Genomic DNA, 26674 nt, shown 5'->3' on the forward strand with positions numbered 1-26674 from the left:
CTATTGCTCTTTCTCTTAACCAGATAAAGCCCAAGAGCGTTCAAATCACATCGCACAAATGACCAACCTAACTGCAGTGCCCGTCACTAGCTCACCCTTCACTTGGGAGTCCTGGGGGCCATCTGGGCTCAGAAAAAGCAGAGTCCGTTGTTCAGGTGACCCAGTTACCTGAATCCAGGCCTGATTTCAGAGAGAATCTGCTTCCTGCTTTTGCTGAGTCTAGTCAGCTAAATAGCAACAACCCACGCCCCCCACACCACCACCAACAAAGCCCCTTTTGTAAACACAAAGTTCTGGTCCCCCCCCCAACTGGCGGCCCCGCGGGCCTGGGGCTGTGTCTTTAAGAGGAGACTCTCCCCTCCCCCGGGACAGGGGTTGGACTGAGGCAATTTCCAGTTTTACTTTCACTGTCCCCGGGCGAAGGTTGCGAGCCCAGTGCACGTTTATCGATCGGAGCAAACCCCCGTTTCTGTTCACAACCTTCCCCGGAGAATCCCTGAGACAAAACTGCAGCTCCTCGATCGCCAGAGTGAGCTGAGCCGCCTCCGTGACCGACGGGAACAGTCACCGAGCATGGGACTGTCCCAGCCAGAGGAGCCAAGTCTGGCCACACCCGGGAGATGTTAAACTTCTCAGAAGACCCAACCAGGTGGGTTAATTTGCTCCAGAAGGACTGTTTCTAACGTCTAATGCACCAGCCTTATTGCTTGGACAGATTATTCAAAACACAAGGAGTAAATAATCCTGTGAGAATTTGTTTCTCTCTTTCTGGGAACTTGACAGTACGTCTACGTTCAAAGTGAGGGACTGTCACATACATTGCGGATTGTTTTCACAGCAATGTAACACGAGACTTTTACAGCTTGTTGAATTCGTCATTTCTTTGTTTTCCTGAATTTTATTCAAGAGCAGTGGGCCCAAGACTGTTCTTGGGGGAGATCTGTAACTTTCTCTATTTTGAATACAGAAAATTTCCTGCACCAAACCCAGCGGCCATCAGTCTAGTTTTCTGCCTCTTGACTGCGGGGAGGGGGTGAATCCTTTTGTTCTTGTAAAAAATACAATTATGCTCACAATCAATCGAAGCAGAAAACTGCCTCCTTTTCTCCTCCTGAACTCAGTGGGAAGTGAGCATGTGCCTCAAGTTGATCCTGTATTCAGGAGTGTCACTGAGTAGGGACTTCAGGCCATACTAAACAAGGGAAATGTATACATTGTGTAACAAATTATCTCCTCCTGTGTGAAAAGCCATTCAAGGGGCAATATCATGAAGAAATCTGTTGGGGTACAGCTATTTACAAATTATGTTTTTGTTTAAAACAATTTGCTTATTTTTCAAATTTCAATCACGTATTATTGAACAAAAAATTAGATTTTAGTTTTTCTTTTTTCCGTTTTCATTTTTGCTCCCTTTCCTCCTTTGAGACAGGATAAGGGATGGGCGAATAAAATGTTTTTATTCCGTTTGATTAGGGTTTCTCATTTTGAATCAATTTGAAATATTTTTTTTTCATTTAGCATCATTTCATTGAAAAATTAGAAACATTAAAATAATAGGAAATCATCAGTTTTTAAAAAAAAGTCTAAAAGCCATTTTCTATTGAAAAAATCATTTTTGTTCAAACATTCTTGACCAGCTGCAGTGTTGTCAACTCTCATAACTTTTTGTGATTTTTATTTTAAGTCTCACAGTATTCGGTAATTTTCTGAAAGCCCGAATGCTCTAGTTATGAGTTGATGTGAGCATCTCAAATTTCATTTACAGTAAAAATGAATTTCTAGCTTTTATGGTTGGAGGGCAAAGTTTAAGATTAAGACCTGAGTGCACAGTCAGGGTTCAGAAACCAAATGGCAAAAAATAGGAACTCAAAATGTATTTTTTAAAATATTGTTTTTTTTAAGTCAATCACTTATATTTTTTGACCCAATTGTGATTTTTTTCAATTATGTGTGTGCATGATGGTGGGTGGGGGAGGAGGAGGGAGGAGAGGATTTTTTTGGATTGATTTTCATAAGGAAACAAACATGATAAAGCACAAAACAACCACAACAATGTACAACTTGCATATGTTCCCAAATACCACATTTTTCATGGATGCTCTAATAAAATTAAGCAATTATACAGTTTTACAGCTTATCAAAGGTACAAGACCAGACAGTCATAGGCATGGGAAGCAGGGGCGTGGGGGGTACTACAGCATCCCCAGGTTTTACATGGGGCTCCACTCCCGGTCCCGTGCCTGGGGCTCCCTTCCTGGCCCCGCATGTGGGGAATCCACTCCTGGCCCCATGTCCGCCACCTGCCTCAGCCCCTTGACCCCTGTCTGTGTCCCTGCACTCCTGGAGACACAGCCCTGGTCCCAGCCCCAGCTCTGAGGGGAGGGGGTGGAGGCCATGGAGAGAGGTAAGGGAGGCATGAGGTGAAAAGTGTGGGGGCAGTTTCACTGGCTTTCAGCACCCACACTTTAAAAACTGTTCAAGTGCCACTGCAGACAACACAAGACAACACAAGAATCTTTCTCTCTCACACACACACACTTTCTCATTCCTTAAAACTTTTTTCTCCATTCATGGAATTACTGCCAACTTCACCACTGCTATGACTTTTTTTTTTTAGTGTGGGTTTTGTACAGATGGGAAAAAATCAGACCCATAAAGGAAACACATTTTCAATTCTAATGCAATGGCTGTTCTCACTCCAAATATGAAAGAGTTCACTTAACAATGCATTTGTCCCTTTTTTATTCACTGTGCCCTCTTTGATGTTTGACTTTAATAATTTAATGTTAGTCAGTGTAATGCTCACTATGGAAAGTTTTTTCCTCCTTCTTCCTGTTTTCTAGATCAAGTTCCAGTGAAGAAGATGAAGGTTCTCTCATTCTGCCACAGCTCCAGAGCCAGCTCCCCTCTCCCTGGGTTTATTGTTTTCTTCCTTACTTCTTATGTTCACAAGATGGAATCAGGTAGGAATCCGCACTGTGTCTGCTGTATCTTAGGGGATTAATTTAGGCCCCTGAAGTGCCTTAACAACATGCTTCACTCAAAGTCAATGTAACTACTCACAGTGTATAAACTTCACCCCACAGCAAGATCAGCACTTTCATTATTCAATTTTTGCCCTGATTGTGTTGCTCCTGGGTGATTTTATTTGCTCCTGGGATAGTGCCCAGGTCTGTTTCTTCACACAAGTATTTTTAAAAGATTGTCAAAGATGCCCAGGGATTTTGATGGACACTTACTGAAGAGTTTAATAATAACAATAAGAAATAAGAAAATCAAATAACTTAGTGGGTTTCAGATGTAAAAAAAAAAAAAAATAAGAGCCATAATTTGAGACTAATGTGTACAAAAACAAAAGAAAAACCAGAATATAATGATGTTGTGTGACTTTTTTTAATTGGGCCTGTTAGCTAATCCATATATGTTAGGTGTCGTGTACACTGTATTATTAGGCATTATATGCATGGTAGTCCCATAATATACATATGAGAGAGAGAGAGAGAGAGGGAGAGAGTTGGGAAGTTAACTTGAATGTTTTATGTTCTCCCCACAATTCTGTTCACCAATATTGAATATCCCACTTCACAATTCTGAAGTTAGTGTTCACAATAGAAAATAGGAAGTCTATCAAAGCCATGAAAGGTGTGTCCTAGCATTGGTTGGGATGTACCTCTACACCCACCTGGTTTAGAATGTGGTATCCAATCCTGTTATCAGCTCCAAGCCCCATCTCAATGCTGTGTGCTGTGCCATACACGCAGGCTGAGTTCTTAGAGCCGCAGTCCCACTGCCCATGAGCGCTCCTTTCTCTTAGGCATTCGGGCTGAAATGTTCCATGCCAGGTGTTTGTCCCTGGCTGAAGTTTTTGGAAAGTTTGTCTGAAATGGAACCTCTTGGCCGTGTCCTTCATATCAAATTGCCATTTTCCTCTGACCTGCTTTTTGTTATTGTTGCTGTCCTGGTGCAGTTTCAGCAAAATTCACAGTGATTGGACCTGATCACCCTGTCACTGCCATTGTGGGTGAGGACATTGTGTTACCCTGTCACCTGTCCCCCCGGATGAGTGCTGCAAACATGGAGATGAGATGGTTCCGCTCTGAGTTTTTAAGCGTTGTTCACCTGTACCGTGATGGGAAGGATCAGTATGAAGAGCAGGTGCCAGAGTATCGGGGAAGGACAGTGCTTTTGAAAGCCGGACTCACAGATGGAAATGTTCACTTGAGGCTTCTCAATATCAGACGCTCTGATGAAGGACACTACATCTGTTTTGTTCAAGATGATACTATTTATGAAGAAGCCGTATTGGAACTGCGGATAGCAGGTCAGTGCCTTGTGTCAGTTTTAGCTTTGTGTGGTCTTTCCTATTACAACAACTGTGACTCCCTACTTGTGAAATATTTTACAATAACACAGCATATCTAAATTTCAGCATACAGCCACTTTCATACTTGGGAAAATATGCTGAAAACTTTCCCAAAATGTTATTAAACACATTTTCAGGATGGCCAAGACACTTTCTTGCCCAATCTTGATTGACTCCAAAAGGGGTCTTCAGTTAAGAGGGAAAGGACTTCTCTACAAATATGGCTTTCCAGTTGCTCTGCAGTCATTTCTAGGATGTGTGGCTAAGGTAGGACTGACAGACATTTATGGCCTTCTAATGGGTTGGTTGTTGCTTTGGGGTGTAGTTAAAATGAAATGGAGTGTTCTTATTTGCTGATACTGTATAATGGTGATGGTGGTGGTGGGTGTGATGATTTCTCCCCGGGGTACCACCTGGAACTGGGGTACAGCTGAACCCCTGTCTCACCAATCTGGGTTCCCTCTTGCACTGTGACATTATGGCAAGCCGTAAAGCCCTCCACACTTGCACTCACACCAACATCCAGAGGCAGGACCACACCCAGCTGTGTTCATGAATGCATCTGGCCAGGCACTCATGAACCAACAATAGCGAGGCTTCAGCCAAAACACATCCCAGCACCCCAACCTGGGACCCACCCTGGTCAAAAGCCTGACCAGTAAAGATTATTACAATTACCCAGTTTTCCCCTCCCTCAGTGTGGAGAGGAATATTCACAAAATCTTTGTTAACTGAGCTGAGATTTTGCCCAAACACTTCTCTCAAACCACACTGTTTTACGTTTAAAAAAAAAAAAAGAGAGAGAGAGATTTATTAACTACAGAAAGATAGATTATAAATCAAAGCAAACAGATCAAAGTTGATTATTAAGCAAATAAACAAAAACCCAGTCTAAGCCTAATATACCACACAAGGTTTGAATCAAACAGTGTCTCACCCTTTTAAATAGTACAAGCAGTTTGTAGATGTTTCATACATAGGCAGGGTTTCCATCTTTCCCACCTGGGACCAGCACTTCCCCAGTTCAAAGTGTGTACACTTCCAGAGGTATATCCAGGAATTTAGTTATGGGGACAGTGAGGCCCATTGGTGATGTCACTTCAACCTTTTACAGTTTCTTTCATATGGCAGGAACCCCTTTGTTCAAAGCCAGGTTCCCAGCCCAGTTTGTGGAAAAATATAGGTACCAAAAAGGAATTCAGTATTATGTTATCTAGTCACATGCACCCGCATTCTTGATGAGTCATGGCAGCCATTATTCATAGGTTGTCTGAAGTGTCCCACGGTGAGGACAAGACTTTTCCATGGCTCATTGTTTTCGCTGATGGGCCATTCGCCCTGTCTAACTTCTTCACTGTTGTACCTGAAAGGCTAGTTATGGGTGTTACCCAGAACAATAACATTTGAAATACAGATGGATAGTCAATATTCATAACTCCAGATACAAAAATGATACATGCATTCGAATAGGACAATCTTATTCAGCAAATCATAACTCTTCCATTCACACCTTATTTGACACATCTTGCACAAGATGCTACATAATTATATCATAATCATATGCCAATTTGATTTAAAAAAATAATTAGTGCATTAGATAGATATATTTATCAGAGTTTCAAATGTTCAGATCCTATTCAGGTATCTACGTGGTCATATCTCCAAAGGTGCTCAGCACTCAGTTGCTCCTGTCTTGAGCCAACAGTATCTCCCACTGACTCAGTGAAATTATTTTATATATTTGTTCACATTTTTGTGTGTCCATGAGCACTGGGATATCAGACATTCCAGTATTCATTTATCCCTTCTACTGACTACCCGCATGAATTAGTGCATTCTCATGTGAGTGAGGGATCCCCAAACTGTCCCTCATCCCTTCTGCTTTATAAATTAATGTATGGAATTAACACCCTTATATATTTTCCCCTTAGGTCTGGGCTCTGCTCCTCTCATCTCTGTTGAGGGTCACCAAGATGGAGGGATTCGGGTGGTTTGTAGATCAGCTGGTTGGTACCCAGAGCCTGAGGTGCTGTGGAAAGATTTCAATGGGCGACATTTACCATCACTCTCTGAAAAAACATCCACAGGAGATAACAACCTGTTTGAAACAGAAACTGCTCTCATTGTAACAGAACATTCAAACCAAAACTTGTCCTGTTGCATCAGGAACACCGTTCTCAATCAAGAAAAGGAATCGGCAGTTTATATAGCAGGTCAGTTACCATCCAAACCCCACACTGAACTCACCACCACTAGAAACCAAACAAAATATAGGAAGAAAAGAACTGAAACATATGTGGTGGATATTTCATAATCCACGTACAAACACAGAATATGGGAGGCTGGTGTCTTTACAGGTCACAGTTTAGGCAACTTGATCCCCTTAATTGTGAGTATTCAGACTATACACATTTTTAGAGGAAACTTTCATTCAATCCACTGATTCAGTAGGTTCCTGTAACCTTAAATTCACCTTAATTTTTTGGAATGTGATAAATTTTGTACTCTGGCTTCATTGTGATCTGTAGAGCCCTGTAAACCCACAGATATATATCCGTAGATACCCTCATCATTTTGGGGGGTTTGCAGATTGGATGCGGATACCAATTTTGTATCCACACAGGGCTCTAGTGATCTGTTCACTTCACCAACTTCATTACTTGTGTGAAATATCACCTAAGTCATGTGATATTGTTTTTCTGATGTTCAATGGGACTTGTGCTCCTTAATTACTTTGGTCTGGATCCACTAGAGGACTCATTTTACCCCTTGTCTACACACAAAAGATGCACTGATTAATTAGTTAAGCAATGCCACCTGCTTGTGTGAAAGCTCCTTGTATAAATTTCAGAGTGCCCTTTATTGATTTAGCTTCAGTCAGTTTTTTATCAACTTCAACTAAATGGAGATAGAGCACTATGAAACTGATTTATGATTTAAGGTTTTGTGCATCAATTTATTTAAATTTGGTGCAACCCTGATATGTTGTCAACTCTTGAACCAATTTAAGAATGACCCCATAAGAGGGTTGGCCCAGGTTCTCGAAATCAGAGCACAAACCATGTGTAGAAAAGACACCAGGCACATTTGAAAATTCCATCCTGTTTAGATGACCGAATCACTGTGAACACAAGAAGAGCAAATGGAAATTAGTTAATTTGCTGCACAAGTGTTTGGACAAATTGTGATTATGATTTTTTCCAATATTAGGAGGTAACAGTGGATGTTTCAAAAATATGCTAATTAATCTGGCAGCTTCTGAATATTGCTTGCTGTTAAGGGCCAAATCCTTTTCTGGTATAACCCTATTGGAATCAATGGGGTTTTATGAGCAGAGAATTTGCCCCTGATCTCTATGGCCCTCTGAGTAGTAATGAATCAAATCCGGTCTGTGTTTTCAAGGATAAATCAGTGGTAAAGCTGTGTTGATTGGAGCCATATTTAAAATCAGTTTCTGGACTTTTGTGTAGTGTGGACATGGCCATTCTTTCACTCTTAGCTCACACAAATCCAGTTGGGTACTATTTCTGTATTTGTATGAAAAAAAATCTGCTTTTAGTCACCACTTCCAAACTAAGGGAAGCCCTGGGTGTTTTGTTTTTCAGATCCCTTTTTCCCGAGGGTAAATCCCTGGATGGTGGCTCTGAGTGTGACCCTGGTGGTTTTGTTTGGTTTCATTGGCCTCACTGTTTCTCTCTTTAAAATGAAAGGTAAATATCAGAGGGAGAAATATACTATAAATAAAGGTTTTTTTCTAATAAATAAATAAGGGCAATTTAGAAATTTAACTTAAAAAGGAATGTGTGATCTGCTGATCTGGTCCTAAAAAAAGAAGAAGAATGCTCCACTTTCCCCCCAGCCCAGCTCCCATCCAATTGCAACTCCACTCCCCGCCTGCCCTGCCTCCAGCCCAACTCTGCCCACAATCCCTCGCCACTCCCAGCCCTCTATTTCCAGCTCTTCCCTTATCCCCAGCTCTGCTTTCAGCCCAAGCTCCTGGACTCAGCCAACTGTGATGTAATGGAGGGGGGAGGAGGGGCTGAGACAGACGCTACTACTGGTAAGTGGGGCTCGTGACAGGAAAAGTTGGGCACCACTGGTCTAGTCTGATCTCTGTAAGAGGAGTTTGAAGAGAAATAATCTCTCAGTCTTAACGGTCATACTGATGATAATGAGAAATAAAACATAAGAAAAGGGAAACACCTAACAAAAATATCTATTTATTTCTCTCTAAATTTTAGACAAACGAGATAAAGAAATAAGTAAGTGTCATTATCCTTCCTATGACAAGAAACTTCTTGTACCAGTTTGGATTCTAATGTGGGAGTTTGTGTAGCAGTGGTGGAGGTGTTTGATTTTAAATTTAACTTAACATTGCTGCAGTACGGAGCCTTTTTAGTTTGCTTACTTTGTTATTATTATCAGTCTTTTGGGAAGATGTGTGTGTGGGGGGGAGGGCGGGGGTCAACTTTAATATAGTTTTATAAAACATGGGGAAAGACTAGAGAGGATGAATTTCACACCAAAAGTTAATTTGAAAAATTGATAAGCAATACAGTTAAAGAGTCTTACTGTTTAAGACCAGAAAGGATGACTGGATCCTCTAGTTCAGAGGACTTCAGACTGTGGGGCAGGCCCCTAGGGGCACGTGGAGGAAATTCAAGTGGGTGCAGGTCCGCAATTAACTCTTCTGGGGGCCTGGGACTATTAGAGTTTTTGGGGCCCCCTAGGCTCTGGGGTACGGCCAAAAATGAGGGATTCAGAGTGCAGGAGGGAGCTGTGGATTGGGGCAGGGCGTGGGTGTGGAAGGGGGTGAGGGCTCTGACTGGGGTTGTGGACTCTAGGGTGTGGCTGGGGATGAGGGCTTTCAGATGCAGGAGGGGGCTCCAGGCTGGTGCCAAGGGGACTGGAGTGTGGGAAGGGGCTCAGGGCAGGAGGTTGGGAGTGTGGGGTCTGGGAGGGAGTTAGGGTGCAGGAGAGGGCTCAGGGCTGGGGTGGGGGTGTGCTCTGGGAGTTAGGGCTTGGGAAGGGGCTCAGGGCAGGAGGTTGGGAGTGTGGGGTCTGGGAGGGAGTTAGGGTGCAGGAGAGGGCTCAGGGCTGGGGCAGGAGGTTGGGGTGCGGGGCGCTTACCTGGGACAGCCCCCCTTTGGTGGTGCAGGCCCTGGGGAGGGGCGGCACGTGGCTCCATGCTCTGTCCTGTGCTCGCCTGCAGGCACCACCCCACACAGCTCCCATTGGCTGTGATTCCTGGCCAATGGGAGCTGCGGGGGCGGTGTCTGCAAGTCAAGGAAGCGTGTGGGACTGAGCTTCCCGGCACGCGCAGCTCCAGCCGAGGGGAGGGGGGAATGACATGCCAGTGTGTAGAGCCGCCTCCTCGCCAACGCCGGGCTGGGCTGGAATGCAGGGGCTTCAGTGGCTGCAGCCCACAGCCCTGGGCTAAGGCGGCCCTGCAAAAAGATCTACACTTTTGGCAGTCTGGAGATCTTTTCGCGGGAGCCCCCCTTTGCCTGCAGCCCCTAAATCCCCTCTCTTAAACCAGCCCTGAACAGGTGCAAGGCAGGGTCCCTGCCAGCCCCCATGGGGAGAGGGGAGGGAGCCCCACCCAGCCCCGCTCTGCCCCCAGCCCAGATCCAATCCCATCTGCAGCTGCGCTCCGCCCCCTGCCCCCCACTAAGCTCCGGCTCCTGCCACAGTTCCAGTCCTCCCCCTGCTCCGCCCCCAGGTCAGTTCCTACCAAATTCCCTCCCCTCCCCCAGGCCACCTCTGCTCCTCCCCCATCCCCAGTTCTGCCCCCAGCTCCCCCTTCAGCCCAAGCACCTCTGCTGAGTCAACTCTGCAGTAACGGAAGGGGGGGCGCCGACAGATTTCATTACTGCAAGGGGGGAGTGATCGGAAAAGTTTGGGCACCACTGGTCTTGTCTGATTTCCTGAAGAAGAGATTGAAAAGAAATAATCCGTCTTACCTGTCACAGTGATGATAAAGAGAAATAAACCATAAAAAAAGGAAAACACCTAACAAACATTATGTGTCTGTCTGTTTAATTTTTAGGCAAACGAGATATAGAAATTGGTAAGTGTCATTATCCACACTCTGAAAAGGATTTTTTTTTGGCAGGGGCCGGGAATTGGATCTTCATGTGGGAGTTTGTTTAAATGGTTTGGAGTTATTTGATATTAACTTTAACTTTTACAATTTTGTTGCAATACAAACGCCCTTGTTTGTTTACTTGCTTTTTATTATTATTCTTTCTTGTGGGGTTTAATGTAATTGTATATAATGTGGGGAAGTGCTAAACTGGGTAGATTTCACACCAAAATCTAATTTGAAAAACTGATAAGCAATAGAGTCACCGAGTTTAAGACCAGAAGAGAGCCCTGGATCCTCTTCTCTGATGTCCTGAAAAGGAGGTTGATTTCTCTCAGCCTTCACTGTCATATTGATGATAAAGAGAAATAAAGCATAAGGAAAGGGAAACACCTAACAAAAATATCTATTTATTTCTCTCTAAATTTTAGACAAACGAGATAAAGAAATAAGTAAGTGTCATTATCCTTCCTATGACAAGAAACTTCTTGTACCAGTTTGGATTCTAATGTGGGAGTTTGTGTAGCAGTGGTGGAGGTGTTTGATTTTAAATTTAACTTAACATTGCTGCAGTACGGAGCCTTTTTAGTTTGCTTACTTTGTTATTATTATCAGTCTTTTGGGAAGATGTGTGTGTGGGGGGGAGGGCGGGGGTCAACTTTAATATAGTTTTATAAAACATGGGGAAAGACTAGAGAGGATGAATTTCACACCAAAAGTTAATTTGAAAAATTGATAAGCAATACAGTTAAAGAGTCTTACTGTTTAAGACCAGAAAGGATGACTGGATCCTCTAGTTCAGAGGTCTTCAGACTGTGGGGCAGGCCCCTAGGGGCACGTGGAGGAAATTCAAATGGGCGCAGGTCCGCAATTAACTCTTCTGGGGGCCTGGGACTATTAGAGTTTGTGGGGCCCCCTAGGCTCTGGGGTATGGCCAAAAATGAGGGATTCAGAGTGCAGGAGGAGGCTGTGGATTGGGGCAGGGTGTGGGTGTGGAAGGGGGTGAGGGCTCTGACTGGGGTTGTGGACTCTAGGGTGTGGCTGGGGATGAGGGCTTTCAGATGCAGGAGGGGGCTCCAGGCTGGTGCCAAGGGGACTGGAGTGCGGGAGAGGGCTCAGGGCAGGAGGTTGGGAGGGTGGGGTCTGGGAGGGAGTTAGGGTGCAGGAGGAGGCTCAGGGCTGGGGTGGGGGTGTGCTCTGGGAGTTAGGGCGTGGGAAGGGGCTCAGGGCAGGAGGTTGGGAGTGTGGGGTCTGGGAGGGAGTTAGGGTGCAGGAGAGGGCTCAGGGCTGGGGCAGGAGGTTGTGGTGCGGGGCGCTTACCTGGGACAGCCCCCCTTTGGTGGTGCAGGCCCTGGGGAGGGGCGGCACGTGGCTCCATGCTCTGTCCTGTGCTTGCCTGCAGGCACCACCCCACACAGCTCCCATTGGCTGTGATTCCTGGCCAATGGGAGCTGCGGGGGCGGTGTCTGCAAGTCAAGGAAGCCTGTGGGACTGAGCTTCTCGGCACACGCAGCTCCAGCCGAGGGGAGGGGGGAATGACATGCCAGTGTGTAGAGCCGCCTCCTCGCCAACGCCGGGCTGGGCTGGAATGCAGGGGCTTCAGTGGCTGCAGCCCACAGCCCTGGGCTAAGGCGGCCCTGCAAAAAGATCTACACTTTTGGCATCTGGAGATCTTTTCGCGGGAGCCCCCCTTTGCCTGCAGCCCCTAAATCCCCTCTCTTAAACCGGCCCTGAACAGGTGCAAGGCAGGGTCCCTGCCAGCCCCCATGGGGAGAGGGGAGGGAGCCCCACCCAGCCCCGCTCTGCCCCCAGCCCAGATCCAATCCCATCTGCAGCTGCGCTCCGCCCCCTGCCCCCCACTAAGCTCCGGCTCCTGCCACAGTTCCAGTCCTCCCCCTGCTCCGCCCCCAGGTCAGTTCCTACCAAATTCCCTCCCCTCCCCCAGGCCACCTCTGCTCCTCCCCCATCCCCAGTTCTGCCCCCAGCTCCCCCTTCATCCCAAGCACCTCTGCTGAGTCAACTGTGCAGTAACGGAAGGGGGGGCGCCGACAGATTCCATTACTGCAAGGGGGGAGTGATCGGAAAAGTTTGGGCACCACTGGTCTTGTCTGATTTCCTGAAGAAGAGATTGAATAGAAATAATCCGTCTTACCTGTCACAGTGATGATAAAGAGAAATAAACCATAAAAAAAGGAAAACTCCTAACAAACATTATGTGTCTGTCTGTTTAATTTTTAGGCAAACGAGATATATAAATTCGTAACTGTCATTATCCACACTCTGAAAAGGATTTTTTTTTGGCAGGGGCCGGGAATTGGATCTTCATGTGGGAGTTTGTTTAAATGGTTTGGAGTTATTTGATATTAACTTTAACTTTTACAATTTTGTTGCAATACAAACGCCCTTGTTTGTTTACTTGCTTTTTATTATTATTCTTTCTTGTGGGGTTTAATGTAATTGTATATAATGTGGGGAAGTGCTAAACTGGGTAGATTTCACACCAAAATGTAATTTGAAAAACTGATAAGCAATAGAGTCACCGAGTTTAAGACCAGAAGAGAGCCCTGGATCCTCTTCTCTGATGTCCTGAAAAGGAGGTTGATTTCTCTCAGCCTTCACTGTCATATTGATGATAAAGAGAAATAAAGCATAAGGAAAGGGAAACACCTAACAAAAATATCTATTTATTTCTCTCTAAATTTTAGACAAACGAGATAAAGAAATAAGTAAGTGTCATTATCCTTCCTATGACAAGAAACTTCTTGTACCAGTTTGGATTCTAATGTGGGAGTTTGTGTAGCAGTGGTGGAGGTGTTTGATTTTAAATTTAACTTAACATTGCTGCAGTACGGAGCCTTTTTAGTTTGCTTACTTTGTTATTATTATCAGTCTTTTGGGAAGATGTGTGTGGGGGGGAGGGCGGGGGTCAACTTTAATATAGTTCTATAAAACATGGGGAAAGACTAGAGAGGATGAATTTCACACCAAAAGTTAATTTGAAAAATTGATAAGCAATACAGTTAAAGAGTCTTACTGTTTAAGACCAGAAGGGATGACTGGATCCTCTAGTTCAGAGGTCTTCAGACTGTGGGGCAGGCCCCTAGGGGCACGTGGAGGAAATTCAAATGGGCGCAGGTCCGCAATTAACTCTTCTGGGGGCCTGGGACTATTAGAGTTTGTGGGGCCCCCTAGGCTCTGGGGTATGGCCAAAAATGAGGGATTCAGAGTGCAGGAGGAGGCTGTGGATTGGGGCAGGGTGTGGGTGTGGAAGGGGGTGAGGGCTCTGACTAGGGTTGTGGACTCTAGGGTGTGGCTGGGGATGAGGGCTTTCAGATGCAGGAGGGGGCTCCAGGCTGGTGCCAAGGGGACTGGAGTGCGGGAGAGGGCTCAGGGCAGGAGGTTGGGAGGGTGGGGTCTGGGAGGGAGTTAGGGTGCAGGAGGAGGCTCAGGGCTGGGTGGGGGTATGGTCTGGGAGGGAGTTAAGGCGTGGGAAGGGGCTCAGGGCAGGAGGTTGGGAGTGTGGGGTCTGGGAGGGAGTTAGGGTGCAGGAGAGGGCTCAGGGCTGGGGTGGGGGTGTGCTCTGGGAGTTAGGGCTTCGGAAGGGGCTCAGGGCAGGAGGTTGGGAGTGTGGGGTCTGGGAGGGAGTTAGGGTGCAGGAGAGGGCTCAGGGCTGGGGCAGGAGGTTGTGGTGCGGGGCGCTTACCTGCGACAGCCCCCCTTTGGTGGTGCAGGCCCTGGGGAGGGGCGGCACGTGGCTCCATGCTCTGTCCTGTGCTTGCCTGCAGGCACCACCCCACACAGCTCCCATTGGCTGTGATTCCTGGCCAATGGGAGCTGCGGGGGCGGTGTCTGCAAGTCAAGGAAGCGTGTGGGACTGAGCTTCTCGGCACGCGCAGCTCCAGCCGAGGGGAGGGGGGAATGACATGCCAGTGTGTAGAGCCGCCTCCTCGCCAACGCCGGGCTGGGCTGGAATGCAGGGGCTTCAGTGGCTGCAGCCCACAGCCCTGGGCTAAGGCGGCCCTGCAAAAAGATCTACACTTTTGGCATCTGGAGATCTTTTCGCGGGAGCCCCCCTTTGCCTGCAGCCCCTAAATCCCCTCTCTTAAACCGGCCCTGAACAGGTGCAAGGCAGGGTCCCTGCCAGCCCCCATGGGGAGAGGGGAGGGAGCCCCACCCAGCCCCGCTCTGCCCCCAGCCCAGATCCAATCCCATCTGCAGCTGCGCTCCGCCCCCTGCCCCCCACTAAGCTCCGGCTCCTGCCACAGTTCCAGTCCTCCCCCTGCTCCGCCCCCAGGTCAGTTCCTACCAAATTCCCTCCCCTCCCCCAGGCCACCTCTGCTCCTCCCCCATCCCCAGTTCTGCCCCCAGCTCCCCCTTCAGCCCAAGCACCTCTGCTGAGTCAACTGTGCAGTAACGGAAGGGGGGGCGCCGACAGATTCCATTACTGCAAGGGGGGAGTGATCGGAAAAGTTTGGGCACCACTGGTCTTGTCTGATTTCCTGAAGAAGAGATTGAATAGAAATAATCCGTCTTACCTGTCACAGTGATGATAAAGAGAAATAAACCATAAAAAAAGGAAAACTCCTAACAAACATTATGTGTCTGTCTGTTTAATTTTTAGGCAAACGAGATATAGAAATTGGTAAGTGTCATTATCCACACTCTGAAAAGGATTTTTTTTTGGCAGGGGCCGGGAATTGGATCTTCATGTGGGAGTTTGTTTAAATGGTTTGGAGTTATTTGATATTAACTTTAACTTTTACAATTTTGTTGCAATACAAACGCCCTTGTTTGTTTACTTGCTTTTTATTATTATTCTTTCTTGTGGGGTTTAATGTAATTGTATATAATGTGGGGAAGTGCTAAACTGGGTAGATTTCACACCAAAATCTAATTTGAAAAACTGATAAGCAATAGAGTCACCGAGTTTAAGACCAGAAGAGAGCCCTGGATCCTCTTCTCTGATGTCCTGAAAAGGAGGTTGATTTCTCTCAGCCTTCACTGTCATATTGATGATAAAGAGAAATAAAGCATAAGGAAAGGGAAACACCTAACAAAAATATCTATTTATTTCTCTCTAAATTTTAGACAAACGAGATAAAGAAATAAGTAAGTGTCATTATCCTTCCTATGACAAGAAACTTCTTGTACCAGTTTGGATTCTAATGTGGGAGTTTGTGTAGCAGTGGTGGAGGTGTTTGATTTTAAATTTAACTTAACATTGCTGCAGTACGGAGCCTTTTTAGTTTGCTTACTTTGTTATTATTATGAGTCTTTTGGGAAGATGTGTGTGGGGGGGGGAGGGCGGGGGTCAACTTTAATATAGTTCTATAAAACATGGGGAAAGACTAGAGAGGATGAATTTCACACCAGAAGTTAATTTGAAAAATTGATAAGCAATACAGTTAAAGAGTCTTACTGTTTAAGACCAGAAAGGATGACTGGATCCTCTAGTTCAGAGGTCTTCAGACTGTGGGGCAGGCCCCTAGGGGCACGTGGAGGAAATTGAAGTGGGCGCAGGTCTGCAATTAACTCTTCTGGGGGCCTGGGACTATTAGAGTTTGTGGGGCCCCCTAGGCTCCAGGGTACGGCCAAAAATGAGGGATTCAGAGTGCAGGAGGGGGCTGTGGATTGGGGCAGGGTGAGGGCTCTGACTGGGGTTGTGGACTCTAGGGTGTGGCTGGGGATGAGGGCTTTCAGATGCAGGAGGGGGCTCCAGGCTGGTGCCAAGGGGACTGGAGTGCGGGAGAGGGCTCAGGGCAGGAGGTTGGGAGGGTGGGGTCTGGGAGGGAGTTAGGGTGCAGGAGGAGGCTCAGGGCTGGGTGGGGGTGTGGTCTGGGAGGGAGTTAAGGCGTGGGAAGGGGCTCAGGGCAGGAGGTTGGGAGTGTGGGGTCTGGGAGGGAGTTAGGGTGCAGGAGAGGGCTCAGGGCTGGGGTGGGGGTGTGCTCTGGGAGTTAGGGCTTCGGAAGGGGCTCAGGGCAGGAGGTTGGGAGTGTGGGGTCTGGGAGGGAGTTAGGGTGCAGGAGAGGGCTCAGGGCTGGGGCAGGAGGTTGGGGTGTGGGGCGCTTACCTGGGACAGCCCCCCTTTGGTGGTGCAGGCCCTGGGGAGGGGGGGCACGTGGCTCCATGCTCTGTCCTGTGCTCGCCTGCAGGCACCACCCCACACAGCTCCCATTGGCTGTGATTCCTGGCCAATGGGAGCTGCGGGGGCGGTGTCTGCAAGTCAAGGAAGCCTGTGGGACTGAGCTTCCCGGCACGCGCAGCTCCAGCCGAGGGGAGGGGGGAATGACATGCCAGTGTGTAGAGCCACCTCCCCGCCAACGCCGGGCTGGGCTGGAATGCAGGGGCTTCAGTGGCTGCAGCCCACAGCCCTGGGCTAAGGCGGCCCTGCAAAAAGATCTACACTTTTGGCATCTGGAGATCTTTTCGCGGGAGCCCCCCTTTGTCTGCAGCCCCTAAATCCCCTCTCTTAAACCGGCCCTGAACAGGTGCAAGGCAGGATCCCTGCTAGCCCCCATGGGGAGAGGGGAGGGAGCCCCACCCAGCCCCGCTCTGCCCCCAGCCCAGATCCAATCCCATCTGCAGCTGCGCTCCGCCCCCTGCCCCCCACTAAGCTCCGGCTCCTGCCACAGTTCCAGTCCTCCCCCTGCTCCGCCCCCAGGTCAGTTCCTACCAAATTCCCTCCCCTCCCCCAGGCCACCTCTGCTCCTCCCCCATCCCCAGTTCTGCCCCCAGCTCCCCCTTCAGCCCAAGCACCTCTGCTGAGTCAACTGTGCAGTAACGGAAGGGGGGGCGCCGACAGATTCCATTACTGCAAGGGGGGAGTGATCGGAAAAGTTTGGGCACCACTGGTCTTGTCTGATTTCCTGAAGAAGAGATTGAATAGAAATAATCCGTCTTACCTGTCACAGTGATGATAAAGAGAAATAAACCATAAAAAAAGGAAAACTCCTAACAAACATTATGTGTCTGTCTGTTTAATTTTTAGGCAAACGAGATATAGAAATCGGTAAGTGTCATTATCCACACTCTGAAAAGGATTTTTTTTTGGCAGGGGCCGGGAATTGGATCTTCATGTGGGAGTTTGTTTAAATGGTTTGGAGTTATTTGATATTAACTTTAACTTTTACAATTTTGTTGCAATACAAACGCCCTTGTTTGTTTACTTGCTTTTTATTATTATTCTTTCTTGTGGGGTTTAATGTAATTGTATAAATGTGGGGAAGTGCTAAACTGGGTAGATTTCACACCAAAATCTAATTTGAAAAACTGACAAGCAATAGAGTCACCGAGTTTAAGACCAGAAGAGAGCCCTGGATCCTCTTCTCTGATGTCCTGAAAAGGAGGTTGATTTCTCTCAGCCTTCACTGTCATATTGATGATAAAGAGAAATAAAGCATAAGGAAAGGGAAACACCTAACAAAAATATCTATTTATTTCTCTCTAAATTTTAGACAAACGAGATAAAGAAATAAGTAAGTGTCATTATCCTTCCTATGACAAGAAACTTCTTGTACCAGTTTGGATTCTAATGTGGGAGTTTGTGTAGCAGTGGTGGAGGTGTTTGATTTTAAATTTAACTTAACATTGCTGCAGTACGGAGCCTTTTTAGTTTGCTTACTTTGTTATTATTATGAGTCTTTTGGGAAGATGTGTGTGGGGGGGGAGGGCGGGGGTCAACTTTAATATAGTTCTATAAAACATGGGGAAAGACTAGAGAGGATGAATTTCACACCAGAAGTTAATTTGAAAAATTGATAAGCAATACAGTTAAAGAGTCTTACTGTTTAAGACCAGAAAGGATGACTGGATCCTCTAGTTCAGAGGTCTTCAGACTGTGGGGCAGGCCCCTAGGGGCACGTGGAGGAAATTGAAGTGGGCGCAGGTCTGCAATTAACTCTTCTGGGGGCCTGGGACTATTAGAGTTTGTGGGGCCCCCTAGGCTCCAGGGTACGGCCAAAAATGAGGGATTCAGAGTGCAGGAGGGGGCTGTGGATTGGGGCAGGGTGAGGGCTCTGACTGGGGTTGTGGACTCTAGGGTGTGGCTGGGGATGAGGGCTTTCAGATGCAGGAGGGGGCTCCAGGCTGGTGCCAAGGGGACTGGAGTGCGGGAGAGGGCTCAGGGCAGGAGGTTGGGAGGGTGGGGTCTGGGAGGGAGTTAGGGTGCAGGAGGAGGCTCAGGGCTGGGTGGGGGTGTGGTCTGGGAGGGAGTTAAGGCGTGGGAAGGGGCTCAGGGCAGGAGGTTGGGAGTGTGGGGTCTGGGAGGGAGTTAGGGTGCAGGAGAGGGCTCAGGGCTGGGGTGGGGGTGTGCTCTGGGAGTTAGGGCTTCGGAAGGGGCTCAGGGCAGGAGGTTGGGAGTGTGGGGTCTGGGAGGGAGTTAGGGTGCAGGAGAGGGCTCAGGGCTGGGGCAGGAGGTTGGGGTGTGGGGCGCTTACCTGGGACAGCCCCCCTTTGGTGGTGCAGGCCCTGGGGAGGGGGGGCACGTGGCTCCATGCTCTGTCCTGTGCTCGCCTGCAGGCACCACCCCACACAGCTCCCATTGGCTGTGATTCCTGGCCAATGGGAGCTGCGGGGGCGGTGTCTGCAAGTCAAGGAAGCCTGTGGGACTGAGCTTCCCGGCACGCGCAGCTCCAGCCGAGGGGAGGGGGGAATGACATGCCAGTGTGTAGAGCCACCTCCCCGCCAACGCCGGGCTGGGCTGGAATGCAGGGGCTTCAGTGGCTGCAGCCCACAGCCCTGGGCTAAGGCGGCCCTGCAAAAAGATCTACACTTTTGGCATCTGGAGATCTTTTCGCGGGAGCCCCCCTTTGTCTGCAGCCCCTAAATCCCCTCTCTTAAACCGGCCCTGAACAGGTGCAAGGCAGGATCCCTGCTAGCCCCCATGGGGAGAGGGGAGGGAGCCCCACCCAGCCCCGCTCTGCCCCCAGCCCAGATCCAATCCCATCTGCAGCTGCGCTCCGCCCCCTGCCCCCCACTAAGCTCCGGCTCCTGCCACAGTTCCAGTCCTCCCCCTGCTCCGCCCCCAGGTCAGTTCCTACCAAATTCCCTCCCCTCCCCCAGGCCACCTCTGCTCCTCCCCCATCCCCAGTTCTGCCCCCAGCTCCCCCTTCAGCCCAAGCACCTCTGCTGAGTCAACTGTGCAGTAACGGAAGGGGGGGCGCCGACAGATTCCATTACTGCAAGGGGGGAGTGATCGGAAAAGTTTGGGCACCACTGGTCTTGTCTGATTTCCTGAAGAAGAGATTGAATAGAAATAATCCGTCTTACCTGTCACAGTGATGATAAAGAGAAATAAACCATAAAAAAAGGAAAACTCCTAACAAACATTATGTGTCTGTCTGTTTAATTTTTAGGCAAACGAGATATAGAAATCGGTAAGTGTCATTATCCACACTCTGAAAAGGATTTTTTTTTGGCAGGGGCCGGGAATTGGATCTTCATGTGGGAGTTTGTTTAAATGGTTTGGAGTTATTATATATTGACTTTAACTTTTACAATTTTGTTGCAATACAAACGCCCTTGTTTGTTTACTTGCTTTTTATTATTATTCTTTCTTGTGGGGTTTAATGTAATTGTATAAATGTGGGGAAGTGCTAAACTGGGTAGATTTCACACCAAAATCTAATTTGAAAAACTGACAAGCAATAGAGTCACCGAGTTTAAGACCAGAAGAGAGCCCTGGATCCTCTTCTCTGATGTCCTGAAAAGGAGGTTGATTTCTCTCAGCCTTCACTGTCATATTGATGATAAAGAGAAATAAAGCATAAGGAAAGGGAAACACCTAACAAAAATATCTATTTATTTCTCTCTAAATTTTAGACAAACGAGATAAAGAAATAAGTAAGTGTCATTATCCTTCCTATGACAAGAAACTTCTTGTACCAGTTTGGATTCTAATGTGGGAGTTTGTGTAGCAGTGGTGGAGGTGTTTGATTTTAAATTTAACTTAACATTGCTGCAGTACGGAGCCTTTTAGTTTGCTTACTTTGTTATTATTATCAGTCTTTTGGGAAGATGTGTGTGGGGGGGGGGAGGGAGGGGGTCAACTTTAATATAGTTTTATAAAACATGGGGAAAGACTAGAGAGGATGAATTTCACACCAAAAGTTAATTTGAAAAATTGATAAGCAATACAGTTAAAGAGTCTTACTGTTAAAGACCAGAAAGGATGACTGGATCCTCTAGTTCAGAGGTCTTCAGACTGTGGGGCAGGCCCCTAGGGGCACGTGGAGGAAATTCAAATGGGCGCAGGTCCGCAATTAACTCTTCTGGGGGCCTGGGACTATTAGAGTTTGTGGGGCCCCCTAGGCTCTGGGGTATGGCCAAAAATGAGGGATTCAGAGTGCAGGAGGAGGCTGTGGATTGGGGCAGGGTGTGGGTGTGGAAGGGGGTGAGGGCTCTGACTAGGGTTGTGGACTCTAGGGTGTGGCTGGGGATGAGGGCTTTCAGATGCAGGAGGGGGCTCCAGGCTGGTGCTAAGGGGACTGGAGTGCGGGAGAGGGCTCAGGGCAGGAGGTTGGGAGGGTGGGGTCTGGGAGGGAGTTAGGGTGCAGGAGGAGGCTCAGGGCTGGGGTGGGGGTGTGCTCTGGGAGTTAGGGCGTGGGAAGGGGCTCAGGGCAGGAGGTTGGGAGTGTGGGGTCTGGGAGGGAGTTAGGGTGCAGGAGAGGGCTCAGGGCTGGGGCAGGAGGTTGTGGTGCGGGGCGCTTACCTGGGACAGCCCCCCTTTGGTGGTGCAGGCCCTGGGGATGGGGGGCACGTGGCTCCATGCTCTGTCCTGTGCTTGCCTGCAGGCACCACCCCACACAGCTCCCATTGGCTGTGATTCCTGGCCAATGGGAGCTGCGGGGGCGGTGTCTGCAAGTCAAGGAAGCCTGTGGGACTGAGCTTCCTGGCACGCGCAGCTCCAGCCGAGGGGAGGGGGGAATGACATGCCAGCGTGTAGAGCCGCCTCCTCGCCAACGCCGGGCTGGGCTGGAATGCAGGGGCTTCAGTGGCTGCAGCCCACAGCCCTGGGCTAAGGCGGCCCTGCAAAAAGATCTACACTTTTGGCATCTGGAGATCTTTTCGCGGGAGCCCCCCTTTGCCTGCAGCCCCTAAATCCCCTCTCTTAAACCAGCCCTGAACAGGTGCAAGGCAGGGTCCCTGCCAGCCCCCATGGGGAGAGGGGAGGGAGCCCCACCCAGCCCCGCTCTGCCCCCAGCCCAGATCCAATCCCATCTGCAGCTGCGCTCCGCCCCCTGCCCCCCACTAAGCTCCGGCTCCTGCCACAGTTCCAGTCCTCCCCCTGCTCCGCCCCCAGGTCAGTTCCTACCAAATTCCCTCCCCTCCCCCAGGCCACCTCTGCTCCTCCCCCATCCCCAGTTCTGCCCCCAGCTCCCCCTTCAGCCCAAGCACCTCTGCTGAGTCAACTGTGCAGTAACGGAAGGGGGGGCGCCGACAGATTCCATTACTGCAAGGGGGGAGTGATCGGAAAAGTTTGGGCGCCACTGGTCTTGTCTGATTTCCTGAAGAAGAGATTGAATAGAAATAATCCGTCTTACCTGTCACAGTGATGATAAAGAGAAATAAACCATAAAAAAAGGAAAACTCCTAACAAACATTATGTGTCTGTCTGTTTAATTTTTAGGCAAACGAGATAGAGAAATTGGTAAGTGTCATTATCCACACTCTGAAAAGGACTTTTTTTTTTATAATTGGATCTTCATGGGGCAGTTTGTTAAAGTGTTGTGGAGTTCACTGTAAAATTTAACTTCTACAATTGTGTTGTAATATGAAACCTTTTTTTGTTTACTTGCTTTTTATTATTATTCTTTTGTGAAAGGGTTAGTGTAATTGTATAAAATGTGGGGAACCACTAAAGTGGAGAGATTTCATACCAAAAGCTAATTTGAAAAACTGAGATGTAATAGAGTCACATGTGTGTGAGATCAGAAGGGACCATTGGATCCTATTGTCTGATGTCCTGAAGAAGATGTTGATTTCTCTCAGTTTTTACTGTCGTATCGATGATAAAGACAAATAAAACATAAGAAAAGGGAAATGCCTAAAAAAATTTGATTTATTTCTCTTTCCTTTTCAGAGAAACGAGATAACGAGATAAGTAAGTATCATTATCTTTCCTTTGAAATGAAACTTTTTGTACCATTTTGGAGACTCATGTGGCTGTTTGTTTAATTGTGGTGGGGTTGTTTGCTTTTAAATTTAAATTTAAAAATTGTTGCAATAGGAAACCTTTTTAGTTATTTGTTTGCTTTTTTATCATCATCATTCTTTTGGGGTTTGTTTGTTAATGTAACTTTATAAAATGTGGGGAAAGACTAAACTGGATGAATTTCACACCAAAAGCTAATTTGAAAAGTTGATAAGCAATACAGTAGTAAAGTAGGTATTGGCCAAAAAAAAATATGGCCCAGGAGGAATTGTGTGAAGGCCCTGGTGGACTATCAGCACCAGAGATGATTATCTTCCCTCCACACTGCAGAGTAGGCATGTAACCAATCTGAAGTAAAGTGATACCTGGGCTCTAGCTTCTACCCAAAGTCTTGCCAGCTAACCTGGGTGCAAAGCACCACCAAACTTGAGTCAGAGTTTTTGTGCTTGTGCATTAAACAGGTTGGGGCAACAGCCAGGTAAGATTCTGGACTAACTCTGCAGTGAAGATCCACCCTGGGAGAGACACACTCATGCAGTCTAGTGGAGGTTCTGATGAACTTATAACTTTCTTTTTCCCTCAGTGTATTAGTTTGCACAATATTGGATTATGCAATACGTGTTCAGATCTGCTCTGCTCTCTATGTTCCTGGTTTTAGGGTGGAGAAGATCTGTGGCACCTATAGAAGAAGGTAATTAAAGATCATATTTTATCAATGTCCAAATACCCGTTCCCATGAGGCAATGTGCCTCATTTTCTTTGTATATGGGAGTGGATGTGATAGTTCAGGGCAGATCTCCCCAGCACCCTTCATTTCACGGCGCATCACAAGCTGAGGTGAGGTTTGTGCCTATGTCCTACCACACCATACTGAATCCATAGCATATTGCATCTACGCTTCCTGCCCCTCCACCGCTCGCATGTGCACTGCACCCTGCAGAGATCTGTGACAGCCGCTGCCACCCCTTGTACGGAACCAGTGGGACATGCACCTCCACAGCCACTTCTCCAGGGGCAGTTTGTTCTATCTCCCTGTGCTGATGTCCGATCTCCAGTGTCCCTTTGTTTCTTCCTTCATCTTTTCCCCCATGAAGAAAGCCAGGAGCTCTGCAGTGACCCCACACTGACCGGGTGAGCAGGGACTGTGTCTGTGTGAGACCCTTGCTCCTGTCTCAAGCAGAGGAACTGAGCCTTGATCACAGACAGGGGCTCCCCTGGCTCCATTATACAGATCTGGGAAGCTCCTGTGATCACCGGTGTGAGCTTGTGTCTTTTCTCCTCTCTCCATCCACCATGACCCCAGCATGGTCCCGTCTCTGGTAAACAGGACGTCAAGTCAGCCTCCCCATTACTAGCATGACCCGCCCCCTCTTTCCACCAGCCACCTATTCCGTACCTCCTCCCTAGTGGCGGATTTGCCACTGGGCCAATGGGGCCTGTGCCCAGGAGCCCCAGAAAAATGGGCGCCTCTGTGCCCCAACCCGCTCTGCCTGCCCAGTGCTCCTGCCAGAGAGTGGGGTCAGGGCTCGGGGGGCTTGCCCCACTCCATCCGCCCAGAACTCCAGCCAGGGAATGGCGTCGGGGTGGGGGGTCTTGCCCTGCTCTGCAGCTGGAGCACCAGGTGGGCAGAGCAGGGCACGCCCCTGCACCCCGGCCCCATTTCCCCAGCAGGAGTGTGGGGAGTGGGGGTTCTGCAAGCAGAAGGGGTAGGAAGGGGCCTTCACTTGCTCTGGCCTAGGGCCTCACAAAACCTTAATCTGTCCTGGCCCCCCGACACTTGTAGCTTCCACCATGAACCCCCTTCCCTTGTTTAGCCCCCTCACTCCCTGTCCCAAGCTAATGTACTTGGGTGCTGTGACTGCTGCTGAGCAGTGACATTCTGGGCAGGTTCAATCCTGGTACCGTGTGGCCCGTTGCTGTCCGAGCTGTGACATTTCAGAGCAGTCCAGGTGCAGTGGGGAGGTCCCATAGCAAAGTCCAGCACAGGGGCAGCTGGGACACAGTGAGAGTGAAGGTGGGGTGGGGGGAGGCTCTGTCAATATTCACTGAGTTGTACCATCTGCTGGGGCTGCCAGAGTCTCTTGTTCCCTCCCCGGGCAGAGGTGGGGGCAGGAGGGGAAAGATTCTGAGTCCCAGGCCTGGCCCAGCTGCTTCTTTCACCGTCACTGACCCGTCTCTGTCAGTGGAGTGACTCTCCCCAGCCCGGTGCTGAGATCTCTGAGGTGACGATGGGTAAATCCTGGAGGAAGGAGATTCCCTGAGTCACTCCCCAGCTGGGGCAGATTCTGTCACTGACGCCATCAAACCCTCCCCCAGGGCCGAGCTCTGCCCCTCACGCTCTGATTCTCTCTCCCCAGCGAATGTGACTCTGGATCCAGACACGGCTCATCCCAAACTCGTCCTGTCTGAGGATCGGAGAAGTGTGAGCCGGGGAGACACAGAGGAGGATCTGCCCGACAACCCTGAGAGATTTGACTCTGTGTTCTGGGTGCTGGGCTGTGAGGGATTCACCGCGGGGAGACATTGCTGGGAGGTGGAGGTGGAGGGTGAGGAATACTGGGCTGTGGGGGTGGCCAGAGAGTCTGTGGGGAGGAAGGGAGGGATCAGCCTTAGCCCTGAGGGGGGGATCTGGGCTGTGGGGTGGGACTGGTGGGGTCAGTTCCAGGCTCTCACCTCCCCTGCGACCCCCCTGACCCTGAGCCGGGCCCCCAGCAGGATCCGGGTTTGTCTGGACTGTGACCGGGGGCAGGTGACATTTATCGATGCTGGTGCCGAGGCCCCGATCTTCACTTTCCCGCCGGGCTCCGTCCCTGGGGAGAGAATCCGCCCCTGGCTCTGGGTGGGGTGGGGATCCCAGCTCCACGTGTGTCCCTGAGCCCCACAGCAGAGGGGGGAACCGGAAATCAGCCTCTCTAGCCTCACGGCTCCTAGTCTCTATGACCTTGGAGGACTCCCATCTACCCAGTCCCTGCCCCCTCATCTCTATGGCCCCTGGAAGCTCCTCCCCCTCCCTCCCTGCAGCCCCAGGAGGCAGAGGGGGAGGGGGAGGAACCCCTGGGGCTGCAGGAGGGGCAGAGGGGCCCTGAGGGGCAGAGGCGGGGGCTGGGCAGGGGGCAGAACTAACAGCCGGGCTGGGGACAGGCAGAGGTGGGGGCTGGGCAGGGACCCAGCATGAATCAATCAGGGGTTGGGGGCTGGGGAGAAGCAGCAGCAGCAGGGAGCGGTTTGTACAGATCTGTGTCCTTAGATCTCATTGGGGTCTCCCAGCCTGGGATCAGCAGTTCGGGAAGGGATAAAATCAGGGAAAGAAGAGAGCAGCCAAGGGGGATGATCTGTGACAGGGAGGAGAGACACAGGAAAATAACCAGGGCTGGAAAGTGAGGGCTAGAACAATAATGAATAGAAAAGGAGAGAATGAAAAGAAAGGGAATGTGAGCCGGACGGGGAGATTTATGACGTGTTGCTGAAAGTGAGACTGTCACTCATTAATTCCCTATATTAATTCCTGGCCATTGGTGCTATTTTAGTGCCATAAAGAAAACTGTTCTCAGTAGCTGGGGATCTCCTGGCCAAGCTCCTGCGGTCATTAAAGCTCCTTCTCTGCTCCTTTTACTTTGCTATTTTGCAGCTACTTACTGTAAATAAACCATTACAAACAATTCTTCTTGTTTGTTCCACTTTAATGTCCCAGCTGCAGTTGCTGGGGGCAGCGTCATGGGATTTGCTTCCCAACTTGGTTGTGTCCTCTCAACCCCGACAGGGAATGTCGCACCTCCTGGAAGAGAGTTCGGATTTTACTGTGTGATGTGTCACTCTCCAGCCTGTGCTGGGTCTCTGTCCTGTGCACACCCGTGTCAATCAGGAATTGCTCAGCTGTGCTCTGCGGAGAGGTGACTGATTACACAGGGCGCAATCCATGAAGGGACTCGAGTGTTGCAATGCTGAGCATCACAGTGAGTAATTTTTATGCAGTGAGACAATCACAGGAACAGCAGCACTGTGACCCTCAGAGCTGAGTCAGGGGCCTAAACTCCCGAGACAATGCATGGGCAACACAGGCAGCTTACAGTGGGAT

At 49.0% G+C, this 26674-nt stretch overlaps 1 protein-coding gene across 6 annotated transcripts; it reads left to right on the forward strand.

Moving 5' to 3' along the window:
• Window positions 1-322: 322 nt before the first annotated feature.
• On the forward strand, window positions 323-26250 carry LOC140898047 (butyrophilin subfamily 2 member A1). 6 transcript variants are annotated; one of them, XR_013634569.1, is made up of 17 exons: window positions 323-649; window positions 2844-2963; window positions 3968-4321; window positions 6295-6576; window positions 7969-8073; window positions 13154-13174; window positions 15070-15090; window positions 15537-15557; window positions 17437-17457; window positions 17903-17923; window positions 19802-19822; window positions 20268-20288; window positions 22075-22095; window positions 22528-22548; window positions 23258-23290; window positions 24957-25688; window positions 25741-26250. XR_013634569.1 is itself a non-coding variant. In XM_073311476.2 (16 exons), the coding sequence occupies exons 2-16, from the start codon at window positions 2864-2866 to the stop codon at window positions 25472-25474; spliced, it is 1581 nt and encodes a 526-aa protein (XP_073167577.2). In that variant the 5' UTR covers window positions 323-649; window positions 2844-2863; the 3' UTR covers window positions 25475-25730. The 6 variants fall into 6 exon arrangements, 1 of the variants encoding a protein (XP_073167577.2); XM_073311476.2 differs by lacking the exon at window positions 25741-26250 and having other exon boundaries at window positions 24957-25730; XR_013634570.1 differs by lacking the exons at window positions 17437-17457; window positions 17903-17923.
• The last annotated feature ends 424 nt before the right edge of the window (window positions 26251-26674 follow it).

Source organism: Lepidochelys kempii, chromosome 14 (assembly GCF_965140285.1).
Source record: "Lepidochelys kempii isolate rLepKem1 chromosome 14, rLepKem1.hap1, whole genome shotgun sequence".
Lineage (NCBI taxonomy): Eukaryota > Metazoa > Chordata > Testudines > Cheloniidae > Lepidochelys > Lepidochelys kempii.